This window comes from Argiope bruennichi, chromosome X1 (assembly GCF_947563725.1).
Source record: "Argiope bruennichi chromosome X1, qqArgBrue1.1, whole genome shotgun sequence".
Taxonomy (NCBI): Eukaryota; Metazoa; Arthropoda; class Arachnida; order Araneae; family Araneidae; genus Argiope; species Argiope bruennichi.
The window spans coordinates 15,673,929-15,688,536 of record NC_079162.1 but is presented as its reverse complement, the minus strand read 5'-3'; the positions used below and the strand labels follow the sequence as shown (position 1 = coordinate 15,688,536).

The window sequence follows — 14,608 nt, the reverse complement described above, 5'->3', positions numbered from 1 at the left end:
TTTTAAATATTCCTCTGTTGGAATTCTAAGCTATTTCTTATCTGTCTTTAGTTTTCTTCTAAAGTTCTGTTTACTAACTGTTTTCCAGTTTCCCTTCTTTTAATTTATCACTTTAGAAATCCGATCGAAAATAATCACATAAAATTAAATCTAAATCATCATTGTTTGGTGTGTTTACTTGGTGGTGCAATCAGAAATGACGGAATGTCCCAAAAAAGCATATAAAAAATAACTTTCGGACTCTTTTTTCAGTAGCTTATAATTATAACCATTATAGCATCCTTGAAGCAAATATATCGCTACATGTTATTTCGAGTTTATTTTTTTGGGGAAAAAAGTGTCCCCGTTTTTTTCCGTTCGAACGACTCAATTGTAATGTTTAAGACGCAACATTAAATCTCAGTTCTGTAAAAATAAAGCAAATCATTACCTTTGCACTCTAATAAGTATCCTCCGAAGAATCATTGAAGTATTAAGACATTCTACCAGAAATAACACGTTGAGTAATGTGCACAAATAAAAGATCCACAACTGATCTAATGTGTTTCTCTGGGGATAATAAACTATCGACGGAGTGCTTTTAATGGATCTTTTTGTGCATGTGCATCTCGCGAACTTCTTAATTTTTACTGCTGTTTAATATCTGAAGTCGCTGTGAATCGAATTTTCAAAGCAGTTTATCGGTTGTTTTTTCTAGCAGACAATAGATTCTTAAATTTATTAAATGACTTTTTTCCCTTGCCAACTGTTATAGCTTCTGAAACTCTATTCACCGTTAGTCAAATGGGACGAAAGCTTAATTTATTTCTTCCTCGTCACTCAGTTGTTGGAGATGTTCTTCGGCTCCTAGGGATAACAATTGGAACATTTTTATAGAAAGGATAAACATTGAAATAAGGCAATAATTGATTCTAAATGAAATAATAAAAGAAGAGTTTTAAAAACAAGGATGTGAAGTGTTTCATGGTATAAAATATTTTCTTATCAAAGAACAACACAAAATTTTCAAACAAAATCGGAAGAGCATGAAGCATTGAGGAATCACATTCATAAAATATTTTATTTTTTGAGCCTGTTTCCTTCTTATGATATCCATTTCGAATTAATTTTTTTTACTTTTCCCCGCACCTCACATTTTTTCGATCTTGATTTAATATTTTTTTTTCTCTTTTCTGTGTATAAATATTCAAGAATTAAAATCGAATTTAAATAAAAGTGTGACAATGCTGCCTGTAGAAAGAAAGATTGCACATTCCACAACTTTCTATAGGCTCACATTAACTCTTAATTCAGAAAGGGCATCAACCTATGAGATTGAAACAAAATAAAGCGCACAATTTCATGATAATGAAATTCCCTTTCAACAGAAAAAACTATCGCAATTAGGGCTCTCTCTTTCTGGTTCAAAATATATCTACATGATTGGATACCAAAAATCAAGCGCCAAATATTATTGCATTTTTGAGTTATCGTGTTCAGAGACAGATAGACAGACTGGGATAATTACAGTGCTGATTTCCGTGGGCTCTGCAAGTTTGAATTTTTTGATATTTTCTGTACCTCGTACACGAGAAAATAAATTCAACGAAAAGAATTACAAATGTAAAATATTAAAGACTCTGATTTTACTTCAACACGATCACATTTTTACCAACCACACCTAACAAAATATATTTTCACAGCGTGGTTTTGTATTCTAAAATAAAGGAAAAACATTTTACGCCAAATCGATTATAGATGAGTTTCACAACACACGCTACATCAATTAGTGTAGATTTTTCCGATCTGCTTTGCTATTTTTCCCTTAAGAAAATAAAACCATGTGACCTGAGTGTAGAAACGACAAGAAACTGAATTCTGTTTCGCTCGACTGCTCTTCTGAGCGCTTTTCTTCTTTTCTGGACGCATTTTTGCCATATTCGAACATCAGCTTTTTCTTTTGTCTATTTGACGCCGATTTCAAATATGAGCTCAATTCTGAGGAGCTTAAAAACCCCACGTACATATCATAGCTTTCCTTTTTCGTATACCCATATTGTAAGTGTCGAAAGATTTCCTCAGTTTACCCAAATCAGAAAAATAACAATTTGGAACGCAACAAAGTGCATAAATGAAGTGACTCTCAAATTGAAAATCCAACTTTGGATTGAAGATGCCATATTGCGTAAGTTCTGGTAATAAGGAAGAATATTTTATAGATATGCTTGTTACTTGAAAAAAAGAAATTGGTGTTTTAAATATGACTCTTTTAACTTGTTTTAACACCGGTAATAACATCAGTAATAATAAAACTATTCATACCGTGACCTCAGCTTTATCAGAAATGCATTATCAATATTTGGCATTCACGACGACAAACTGAATTAACATTTTAAGGTTAACTGTAATCTTAAAATTCAAATATATGCGAAAATGAAAGCGAGTTTTTCCCCATTCTACAAATGTTTATTTAAAAATATCCATCTACCATTGCAGAGTTTCGCATAATTACAATAAACCCCTCCTATATAAATTTTTATACTCTTTTAATGTTCTAAGGCATATAGTAGTATCGTATATATAAGGCATATAGTAGCATGACCAGAAGTTCAATTTGTTTCTGTCCTGTACGTTTGGAATACGAAGAAATCATGCGTTATTACAGAAAAGAAGGAAGAAACTTTACAGGAATCGCACTTTACTACATGTAAATAAAGATCTTATTAAATATATAATAAATTTCAAAGTACGTCCGTTGAAAAATTTCTATCATTTCACGGGTTCAAAACAATGCATTCCACGAATCACCGAATTCAAGCGAACAACTCTTCATTTCTCCTTGAATAATTTACAGGATGTTTCATTCGTTGGTTTTTATTGAAGCGCACATGACAGGGCACCAAATCTAGCTTACGATACTAGTATTATAGTGAATTTTTAAAAAATAAATTAGTATTCGCGTTAACAGCATTTTTTAAAAATTTTCTTTATACCAAACTGAACAAGATACTAATGCGAAAGTGGATTTTTTTATATATATAAATGTACCAATCATTCCTTTTAGGAGGGTCGTGAAATGCAGAATTAATTCTGCATTTCAGTGGAAGTTCTTTGATGAAAGGATTTTTAGAAATCTGAAATTTCTTAATGAGAAACTAATTGATAACTAATAAGGATTTTCAAAAAAAGTAATTGCCTTCAGATGACGGATACCATTATTTTCTAAGCAATTGAATCGTTTATGCTTTAAAAACTTGTAGAAATATATTTATATTAAAGGTTTTACAGAGAGAAGAAAAGACCTGCACTCTTCAAGATTTCACATTAGGCATCATCACTAATAAATTGATTGACAGGTCGCACAAATAATAAAACAGGAATTCTGAACCATGCAAAACAGAAATTATCAAAGAGTGCCCCATGCTTCGAGTTTTCAAAGGGAAATATATCCCATAATTGGCAATGGGTACGTTAACCAACTTCACCACTATTATTGTACCTCCACGGGAACCGGGAATCTGATCTTCAGCAACTTCAACTCGCTTCAGCAACAGCAACTTTTCGTTCTCGTACTGGAATTACCTTCCTCTCGGCTGGAATTTCAAAGAAATTAAACGATGTTTATATTTTATAAATTAATATGTAAATTCTGTAATGCAAAATGTTTTTAGAATTTCAATTATTATATCACTGCATGTTTGATCCTTGTGGCATTAATATCCGACACTCACTGTAACTGGAGATAATTCGCAGTTACGTCGAAGCAGTTTAAAATCGTGTATCAAATAGCTTTAAAAATTTAAAAAACATTTTACCGTGCTTTTTACGAATGTCAAAATCGGCATTAAATCATCGGCAATGATCTCCCTGTAGCTTTCTTTCTCCCACACTATCAAATAAAGGAGTAACTCTTCCCCGCATAAAATTGTGGACTCTCGATAACAACCTTCAATGCCCTAAATGAACATTAGTTACGAAATGTAGATCTTTGGAGCGAATCTAACCTTTTTACTCAATCTATATGTAGTTTGGATGCTTTCTTTCCACTCCATTGAAATCAAAATTTGGCACAGAGCTACAGTTGTAGTCTGAAGATCGTATACCGAATTTAATTGCAGTAAGACATTGCTTTTACATATATGCGTAAGTGCAGACAGACAGACAGGCGTTCAACTTTTTGACAGATTTGATTTAAAGTTCGTTAAAATTCTACATTTTAAATGCCAAATCTGTGTACCAAATTTCATCCATCTGGCTCTTTCTTTTTGCAGATACAAAGTTCACTTGTATTTAAACAGCAAGACAGGCAAGCTTCATCAGAATGGATTTCGTTCAAAATTTTAAAGAAATCTACAAATTTGATATGAAATCCATATAGAAAATCTCATCTGACTAGCTGAAAGTGTTTTTGAGTTATTGCCTTGACAGACAAACAGACAGAGATAATGCTAAAAATATACTCTTCTAACTCATGTATGAAACGTGGGAATTCATCAAAATCTCGAGATTGAATTTTTTGACGATTACAATACTTCCACTACACTTCGTAAAGGGAAAAGTAATAAAGATAGGAAGAGTTGCTAAGAAAGAGGCTTTTGCGTCTCTACAAAGCCTTCTCCTCTTTTCCATTCGGAGCATTTATTTATTCAAATAAATATTGTGCTTAGACTGGAGGTTATGTCCATGCATCAGTCTGTTAAACATTTTTCTTTACATTTCAGCATATTTTGGATACAAACATTCATCATCCCTAGGAAAAAAACTCTTTTCTTTCGAGATCAGAGGTCAAAATTTGAGATTAAATCCAATTTTCCTCTGGTAATTCTCCTAATCGCAGTCCATTCCCCATTCGTTTTTTTTTCCTTGGCAATATTCACGAAAAGAGCCTTGAACGGTTTAACAATGCCCTCTGCCACTTAGTGTCGTTTGCGAAAGTCAACGGCTGAGATGGGAAGATAGGTCACCGCAACCTAAGCAGGTCGGACATTCTCGCAAGTAGAGACGAGAAAAAGAAAGCGTATCATTTGTATGCTAAACGGTGTGTTTATATATAAATCTCAATTTACAGAAGCTGATAACAAAGACAACCGTTACTGTTACGAATGTAATGTGTGGTTAAGCTTTATAGATGTGGCTGCATACTAATTTCCATTTGGTAGAGCTCTATATCGAAGCTGTATACACAATGAACGTTAAATACTGTCAAATAACCGTGAAGGCCTAGGGACTTATACAAAAGAAAGTTAATTGGCAGAAAAGTTTTATTCTTGTTTTTCCGTCGCTCCTTCTGTCTTCCATTGCAATAATCCTCCTCAACTGTTAAGCTCTCAGTAGATATGTTTCAGCTTTGACAGAATGTGTATCAACAAATATATATATGTAATGATATATCTTAATCTAATTTAAAGCCTAATTGATTTCCAAATTTTTGTCTTCATTTAACCCTGAATGAATCCTTCAATCTAAAATGGTCTATTATTTCCTGATCCAATTCCATGTTTTTTTATTTAATTAATCTTATACAAGCTTTGTAAAACTGTAAAATCAACGGTTCTCACTCTCTGAATGAAGGAATAAAAATCTGTCGATTCTTTTAAAAGATACCTATATTTCCCTTACCTAAATCGACACTTGTCAAAGAATCCGTATCAGACTCTCATAGTATAAAATCACAGGGGAAAATATTTTGGTCTCTTTTCGCTCTTTTGCTCTTCTGTTGTGCCATGGACTGACTTATCTCGTCGCTTCTGGCTTGTACATTATTATGCCTCCAGGGATGGAATAAATCAAAGTTTAAAAATTCAAAAGTCTATCTTCTGTTTGATTACGAAACTGCTTAAAAAGTATGTTATATATGTCCATCTCCTTATTATGAATATCCATTAGAAACTACAAGGAGTTTTTCTTTGCGTGGTGTTAATCGTGGTCTCTCATCAGGTTTTTGAGGAGAGATTTCTGCATTCTGATGAGAATCATTTTTTAATATAATTTGAAAAAATTTATGCGTTAATACAATCTTTTTTTTTTTTTTTTTTTTGTATCGGAATAAAATGTTTCTGTAAATGGTTCCTAACAGTAAATATGTGGCACCTAAATAACTTAATGAAATCGATTGTCCTGAATCTCGGAATACGGAACTCTGCGGATCTTATGAATCCTCAGATTTCTTTGTCTGAAAAGTATTGCTTCAGATATAAAGCAAGGGCATGATTCCATTTTTGCTTTGAAAATTCGAACTATCGTTTCAGTTCTATATGAGTTCGAAATACACTTTTGGTATTATGGCTGTCTGTACGTCTCTGAATCGATAACTGAAAAACTCTTTGAGAAAAACAGCTGAAAATTAATAGGATATGGAATTACAACCAAATTTACTGATTTATAACAAATTTTGAATGAAATCCATCCAGAAAAGTCCGACTGGCTGATTGTTCGAGTAAAAGGGAACTCGATAACTACAAAATTCAAAGCGCTAGGTAGATAACATTTGGTACACAAATTTAGAATCTAATATATAGATACTTATCAAATTTTAAACCCAATCCTTCAAATCGTTGATCATTCGTCGATTTGTAAACAATGTTTTTCACGTATTCCCATAATGTGAAGTCCAAAGATATTATGTTTGGAAAGGAGTTAGAAAGGAGGAGGAGTTTAGTTGGCGGACTTCCACTTCCCATCCATCGTCCGAATGACTTTTCATTTGAAACCTTACCATTTCCAAATTCCAGGGTGATGGGGCTCCATCCTGCTGGAAAATGATATTGGATTGCAAGTCTTCTACTTGAGGAAAGGTGAACATTTCTAGTATATCGAGGTAATTGTCAGAGTGGTCACTTACTTCGGAAAAGAAAAGAGGACCAATAATTTTTTCGGGCAGTAAACCACACACCTTTACTTTAGAGCTGACTCTTGCCTGTTCTCCCCCACGGCATGAGAATTTTCTAATCCCATATTTCACTCTCGTATATTTCCCATATCAGGGTCATATGGTTTCTGGTCATATTTCACATATCAGGTATTGTATTCCTGTTAACAATACCTGATATGTGAAACTTTGCCTCATCTGAAAAACATTACACGTTATAGAAAATTTTCATTCTCCTCCATTTTTTATAACGTTTCTTTTGCAATTATTTGACATCGAGGCTTTACATTTTATTGAAAAGAAACTTGAATCTTTCCTTTATGGAACATAAAAAGAAAACCTCAAATGTAAATATTTGTTTGCTTATTTTAATTAATTTTTGAAAGTGTAGTCATACTTTTCGGACACACTATACATATTTTCTCAATAGATTTAGAAAAAATGCCGAATTTAAGCCATAGCTTCTGTTTTCTTATTTCGTAACTGTCTTTCAACAATGGCGTGCAAACTGCATTCGCGGCTTTATCCAGGATCCACAATTTTATGCGGAAGAAGGGGGGATATGCATTGATGTGATCATTAAATTCCAGTCTCTGTTTTAATTAGAGCTTTTAAAACTAAGAAAGCAAGAGCAAAAAAAATAGTCTTTTCATGAAAACTGAATGATATTTTGATCATCCGAGGGAAAAAAAATGCTTCAAGGCTTCTTTAGAGCAAACGTCAATGGCTCTTTTATGAGTCTTCTGAAGCATTTTTTTTATATTGATGATTATAAAATACTGGAATTGAAAATTCGGAGCAAGTTGCAAAATCATTTGCTCTCTATTGAAAGAAGATCGAAAGATGCTGTTTGTATAAAAAAGGGTGGAAATGAAATGGTATTATTTTTGTCTTAAAATCAGAGGTTAGTGATCTCATAAATACCACAAGATGTTTGTGTTTTACAAAAGATTAGAAATTTATTGGAGTAACGGCCTTATAAATGTATTATCCTTAATTAAAAAGCTTAAGTGTCGACCGAGGAACTTACTAACATTCAAAGATATTTCATAACAAGACGAATAATCCGTTTAAACTGATGAAATCTTTTATGAAATTTACTGAATAACCCGTTGTAAACTTCAGTTCCTGTAAATACCCTATTTTATGCAGCGCAACAACAGCAGAGCCATCTGATGATATAAATTTTACAATTGATGAAATCTGGTTTAGGGACAAAAGAGAATGCAATATAATTTCTATTCTTTGCACGGCGCCTTTCTAATTTCAATCATTTGCAAATTATTTGCTTCCAATTTAAGAAATAAATGAAATTTCGCAGATTTTCAAACTCTTTGTGCCACAAATGAAAAAAGAAAGAAGAAGAAATGAAATTTAAGTATCTCAGTAACACAAGAGAATGAAAGAATTATAATAAGTCTGCTTAAATCGTAAAATAACTACAGAAGTACTATATGATATTTGAAATATTTCATGACTTTTTATATTACTGATGGATGTTTTAAAACTATTTTATAATTTAGAAGGAATAATTCAGCCTTTGTTTATATTGATAATCAGTCTCAACTTCATTATTTTGTAATTGAATAAGAATTGATTTAATATTGTTTGTTATGAGCTTTCGTTTCAACAAAAGTATACCAATTTCTTCGTCAAAATTTAACATTCAAAAATTTCTAACATCTTTGGGCTGGCCTCCTGAGATTTTTCTAATGGTTTTCCTTTCTGATACCAATTCTGCTGTCTTGTAATGCCATTGAATCGAGGGTTGCTCAAAATTCAAGAATGACTAGTTGCTTTTCTTTCTTCACTGCTCATTCTGAACGAGCTGCTGTCTGATTTTAGAAAGTTAAAAAAAAAAAAATAGTTTACTTAAAACATTGCTCCCACTTGAGAAAAATTTTTGTTTGCGGTTATTTTGAATAGAAGTTATCGTAATAAATAACAATAACTGAAAGAGAAATAAAGTAAAGCTTTTAAAGTTAGGGAAGGGTGAGAGAGTCCAAACTTTAAATAGGCAGGAAAGAATAAATAAAGCAGTTGCTAAATCAATAGCCATCTAAAGACAATGTCTGCCAATTTCTCATAGACTGATGTAGACACAAGGCTGAAGTGGGGGGGGGGGGTATATTCTTCCGCTGTAAATCCTCCTACTGTTAAAAGTGTAGCTTTTGATAGCGTTTCCCCTATTGTTACCAGACGATAACGCCTCAACCACACCTCACTTGAACAGTGGTCATCTACTGCACAAGCTATGACATGGAGAAATTACAAATTTGGCGCCTTTACTCTCACATGGGGAATTTCCTGTCTAGGGTATCCAATGGTAATTTATCTGTTATCCCAGCAAAACAAAATTTTGAGGGTTTTTTACAAATTTATGGTTATATAAGTTATTACATCATTGGCAAGTAGAATAACTTTACTTCTGGCATACATAAACTTAATTTAAAATATATAGTAATTTCCTTCGAGAAACAGTCTCGCCTAGAGCTTCTTGAGAACATGTTGGCAGTCCCCCCTCACAATAGTTCGTTTTATTAATACGAAAAACTTTATAGAAATTTCAGTTATTTGCTGAGATACATTATTCCTTCTTTGGAATACAATACTACTTTAATTAAAATAAACCATTTCATAAATACAGTGGGACTTATAAATTCTTATTCAAAATTTCTGACTTAACCCAATACAAATATTTGTTTACTGCACGTGTTATTTAGCGATTATTGTCAAAACAAAATGTGTCTACTTTGACAATAAATCATGTAATGGTTATTATTTAATGTTTTTAATATGTAACGGAGTATATTTTTATTTCTTTTAGCATAATTTTCATTTCTTCACTTAATGAAAAATTATAGAAATGTTGACTTAAGAAAGAGTTAACAGCAACTCAGAGCAAATATACAAAAAAAAAAAAAAAAAAAGAAAAAAAAAACTGTGAAAGAATTGCATGATTGAATCCAATAACAATGTGAATCATGTTACTTTCAACTTCAATGTGATTCTACTGGTAATTTCAAAGGAAAATTATATATAATCAAACTGCTCCATAGAAGGATCTTTAGCAGGCTATAGTAGTATTAACAGGAAAGTGTCCATAATTATCACTGGCGCTTGGAAAAGATGATTTAATCCAATATACCATCCGTTTTTAGTAATCTCTTCGAATGAAATATGTTCCTCGATACTTACCTTAAAATATGAGAACCGAGAAATAAAAAGAATATTTAAATATTGTTCTTTTGTATATATATATATGTTTAAAATAAGCATAATAAATTTTCAAAATTAAGGAAAGCAAAATTTGCCAAAAGTGTTAAAAGACATGTATCAAAACTCTCCTTTCTCTTTGAAAATAATCTACAGTAAATTGCACAATATTGATTTCAGTCAACAAATTTTGCTTTACAGTATAAACAATTATTTAATTTATAATATTCAGGTTGGCATATATTTATAAGTTATATAGCAATGCAGTTTGGCTTACACAATATTTTTCCCTCCGCCTATCCTAAAACGTGATATTATGAGATCAAAGTACCTATCTAAACAGTGATAGATACTATCAATCACTGTTTTTATAAAAAGTCTTTCCAGTGTATATGTGTCATTCAGCAAACCGCTACTTCATTTCTTTTCATTAAGAATAAGTCCCGTTACCAGATAAAACGATAAAACTTCATTTTCCAGTTGAAAACTCGCACCATTTTTTTCTTTCTAATCTAAATATTTTATTTTCAAATTAGAATTATCGCTCATTTTCTCGCCATATCCTATAAGTTCATTGTTCTATAAGATACAATAGAAAGCCTTTATAATCAAAAAATTATATTATAAGAAGCCTGTCGAAAAAACTTACAAACTTCTAATATATCATAAAGGCTTGGCAGATGTATTATTAAGATACTTAAGCGCTTAGTTTGTATATTTTGATGGGCAGGTCACAATGTCCTGCCCATCGGCGATCCATTGCAGGACTGATTGAGCTTCTTTTTTCTGTTTTAAAATGAGCAGGAGCTATATTGTTCTGAATTTACTTGAACGTTCCGCATTACAAAATGAACAGAATGCAATAAAGCAGGAAAAATTTATTGCAGAAACATACTAAGCAGCTTTGCGCTTTCTAATGTAATAATGCTCTCCAGAACAAAGTTCAGTCAATCTTTCTATAATATATCGAAATGACTTCAACATATTATTTAAACAATATTTTAAAATACATTACTCACTATTATACTCACTATCATATTCAGAAGGGGAATACATCTGCATTGATTCTTTCATGTGATGGTATCTTTATTTTTTCACTTATTAAACAAACAGAAGTGAAATAAAAGATAGCATAATTTTGAATTCGTGGTAAAATGATACCAGATTAGTTCCCAGAATGAAACCTAATATCCTTTTTAGTTATTTTTTAGCTTCAAATTTCATAAGAGGCTTTGGAATGCGGCAAAAAGAATCTGGAATGTGATAAATTAGAATATTTAATACCATGTCTTATTTGTGAGAATTTTTTTCTGAATAAAAAATAACCATTCTTCAAACAAACGTAAATATTCTCCCGGAGAAAAATAAATAATTGCTGTAATACATGATTTGTATCAGAAAGTTCTTCGCACCAATGAGATTGGAGTACATGCTATTATTCTTCATCATTACAGTTTCCTTATTTTGTTGTTCATTATGGAAGCGAAATCAATTTAAAAATTACGCACTGACTTTTAACTAGACTTGTGACGTTATCAAAAAGGCAGAAAGAGAAAATGTTGAATCGCGTCATCTTCAAATAAACTCATCCAACTTATACAATCAGAAAATTGTTCGAAGTGCTGAGGAGGTGTTGGCGAAGAAACATTCGGCGATAAGACTTGCACTGGAGCTATAAGTGAGCTTAAGATTAGGCAACAACCTCGATGAAACAGGTGTAATTAGGGCCGTTCAGTGGCTTGCTAGCCTCTTCAATTTGGAGCAACCTGCCAGTTACCGTTGATGACACAGCCAACAACTTCAATGCTGGGGGCTTTTGAGGGTGTGGATTCTATTAAGTAGGCATTGACGCCTTATTAATGTTCTGATGGTCAGAAATGATCTTTTTTCAAATATAGACACCAGGTGAATCAACGAAAATTTCTTTCTTTTTGGCGCCATGGACCCCTACCAAAAAGGCACATGCCATCATCAAAATCACACACATTACCCAACGTTTATTTCACATCCAATTTGCCCTTCGAAAACAATTAATTGCTCCAGAGAGGCTAATCGATCTTATGACGGCACTGAATGATCTGTTTCTGAGCGATTACCGTCAGGATGATCAACTTTTTCATGGAAGAATTTTTTTTTACCGATTATTGTGTGAATTCCAAACGTCTATTAATGGTCATATTGTGGATCATTTTTGTTTTATAAAAAATATGAAAGTAAGTAAACTTGAACAGATATATTATGGAGAAGATGAATAATAGCAGCAATTTAAGAATATGAAATGTTTCGTTGTCAAGCTGAATCGTTGAATTTTAATCCTATAGTTATGAAAAATAATAAAACTCTCCGAGGAGCAATTTTCTATTATTGATAATTTTATTTGGTTTAAAAATTTAGTTAGTTAGGGAGATATATTCTCTAAAAATTAAATTCTATAAAAAATCTGTATTAAATTCTATATTATTCAAAATTAGGCTCAAAGTGGAAAGTAGATTCCTATTTGAAAGAATAAAAGCTAGAGTTCTGAAAGTAGTGCTATACACAGTCGTCTAAGATTGAACATTGTAAGTTAGAGAGTAATTGATAAACTTTCGTCAATTGCCATAGATTTTTTATAACTTTAAGAATACGGCTTTCACGGCCATTTTAATACAAATAGACAATAATCCCGTATCTGCGTTTGAATGGAATTTCTTCAAATATTTCTGCAAGTCCTAATTAACTATTACGAATGGGCTTATTAAATTCCCACTGAAACATAGATAATACTTAGAACATAAAATTAGATATAATATGCCTTATTCAATTATTTTTGTTCTTATAGATGCAGATATTATTTTTTTTTTCGCAATTGAAAGAAAATTGCTTCTAAGACATATAATTTCAGCAAATAAAGTTTTACAAACAGTCATCTTTTTATGATGGAAGGTTGATGATGATGATTTATACTAAAGATGAATATAAATTTGTTTAATAATTATTTTTCTGGTGTAAGAAAATAAATTATTTTAAATTCTAATCTTGAATAATTGCTTTTAATGCTTGTATTTTAATTTTCCTTTCAATTATGATTCGAGTGATATATTTTCTATTTTAGCATGTTAACAGATGCGAAGCATGCATTTTCATTATGATGCAAAATGACATGTATATTCAGTATTCAAATTTATAGGCAATATTATTATTCTATAAAGCTTTAATTTTTTGCAGTTATTATGTCTTTCAAAATAATGGCAGGCTGGAACATTCTGTGTTTTATTGTCTTTTCTTTCTCCCGTCCTCGAACGTGTTATTTTGCTGGTAGAAGTAGATCAACACATGGGCCTTCTGTTTCTACTACTGTTCTTTACTGATATTAAATATAGAGAAAAATGCTCAGTGACCACATTAACTGTTTTCTTTTCCATAACAGGCCGAATGCCCTCCAATTCAGAACGAGCCCGTCGACCTGTCGGTGAACAAAAAGAACAGCAACCCAAGTTCTCCGTCCATGTCTCCCAGGTTACTTAGCCTTTCCTTCCCATCGCCTGCCAGCTCACCACCATCTTCCTGCATCGATCTCAGGCTATCCAACTCCAAGCATCTCCTGCCATCAGCTCCTGGAGATGGTAAGTCATTCTCATACGTTTCCTATGTTTAATAAAAATTAAAAATCTCTAAATTAATCTATTTAATTCAAATCTATCATAGAGTGAATCAAAATGAATACCTTGATTTGCCCTGCAAAAAATTATTTCTGGATTTCTTTTAAAAATGAATTAAAGATATATCAAATAGTAATATATTCAGGCTGTGAATGTAATCATCACAGATGTTTGGAATGCTCTCCTTTTGTTATAAGGCGTACTGAATGCTACTCTTTTCGAACCTTCAGTAAAATGTCTTTTCCGAAACTTGTAATAGCAGCTATGAAAGGGGCTTTTAAATAAATTGAAAGTAGAATGTTGATAAAAACATTCAACAAACGATTTGGCAAGTATTGCATACACATCGATGTAGGTGTTTGTTGTATGTTCATAACGTATTGAACATCTGTTATATTTGCATTCAAAATTTGAATAAATTACCACCTGAAGGTGTATATCTTTGAAATAAATATACAAACTTTGAAATTCATTTTAACTGAGTTGATATACAGTGATGATAATTACAAATCTCAAGTGTGGGTTCTATTTTAGGAAAAAATCTATGTAATAAGCAAGTTTCACAGTTATTTATTTCGGTTTGTAGACGTCTGTTGTTCAGATTCATTGATGAAAGACTAGGGTTTGAGGACCAATTTTTATGGAATGAAGATTTTTATAATCAGTCCCAGATTTCTCTTGTTGAGGTGACCTTTCTTCATCATATCTCGTCATTAAGGCGCCAGTATCCCCTTTGGAAACGAAAACCGTTTATGAGCTGGCAATTGGCATTTTATTCCGAGTACAGTGGGGCAGAGAATATGAGTTGGTCCTAATCTTATCAAAGATAACTTTTCACAGAGAAGGCCCTTACAAACCTTCTCTCACGGCGTAAATGCCCTCTTTTTAGAGCGGTGTGGAAGTT

The 14,608-nt window shown here is 32.1% G+C and overlaps 1 protein-coding gene across 2 annotated transcripts in view; it reads left to right on the top strand.

Annotated features, from left to right (window-relative positions):
* The window catches only part of LOC129958503 (Krueppel-like factor 12), a 296,793-nt gene that overhangs the window by 181,067 nt on the left and 101,118 nt on the right, over positions 1-14,608 (top strand). For both annotated transcript variants that reach the window (XM_056071027.1, XM_056071026.1), the window contains exon 3: positions 13,473-13,668. In XM_056071027.1, coding sequence (XP_055927002.1) covers positions 13,473-13,668 — 196 coding nt within the window. The remainder of the gene's footprint in view (positions 1-13,472; positions 13,669-14,608) is intronic.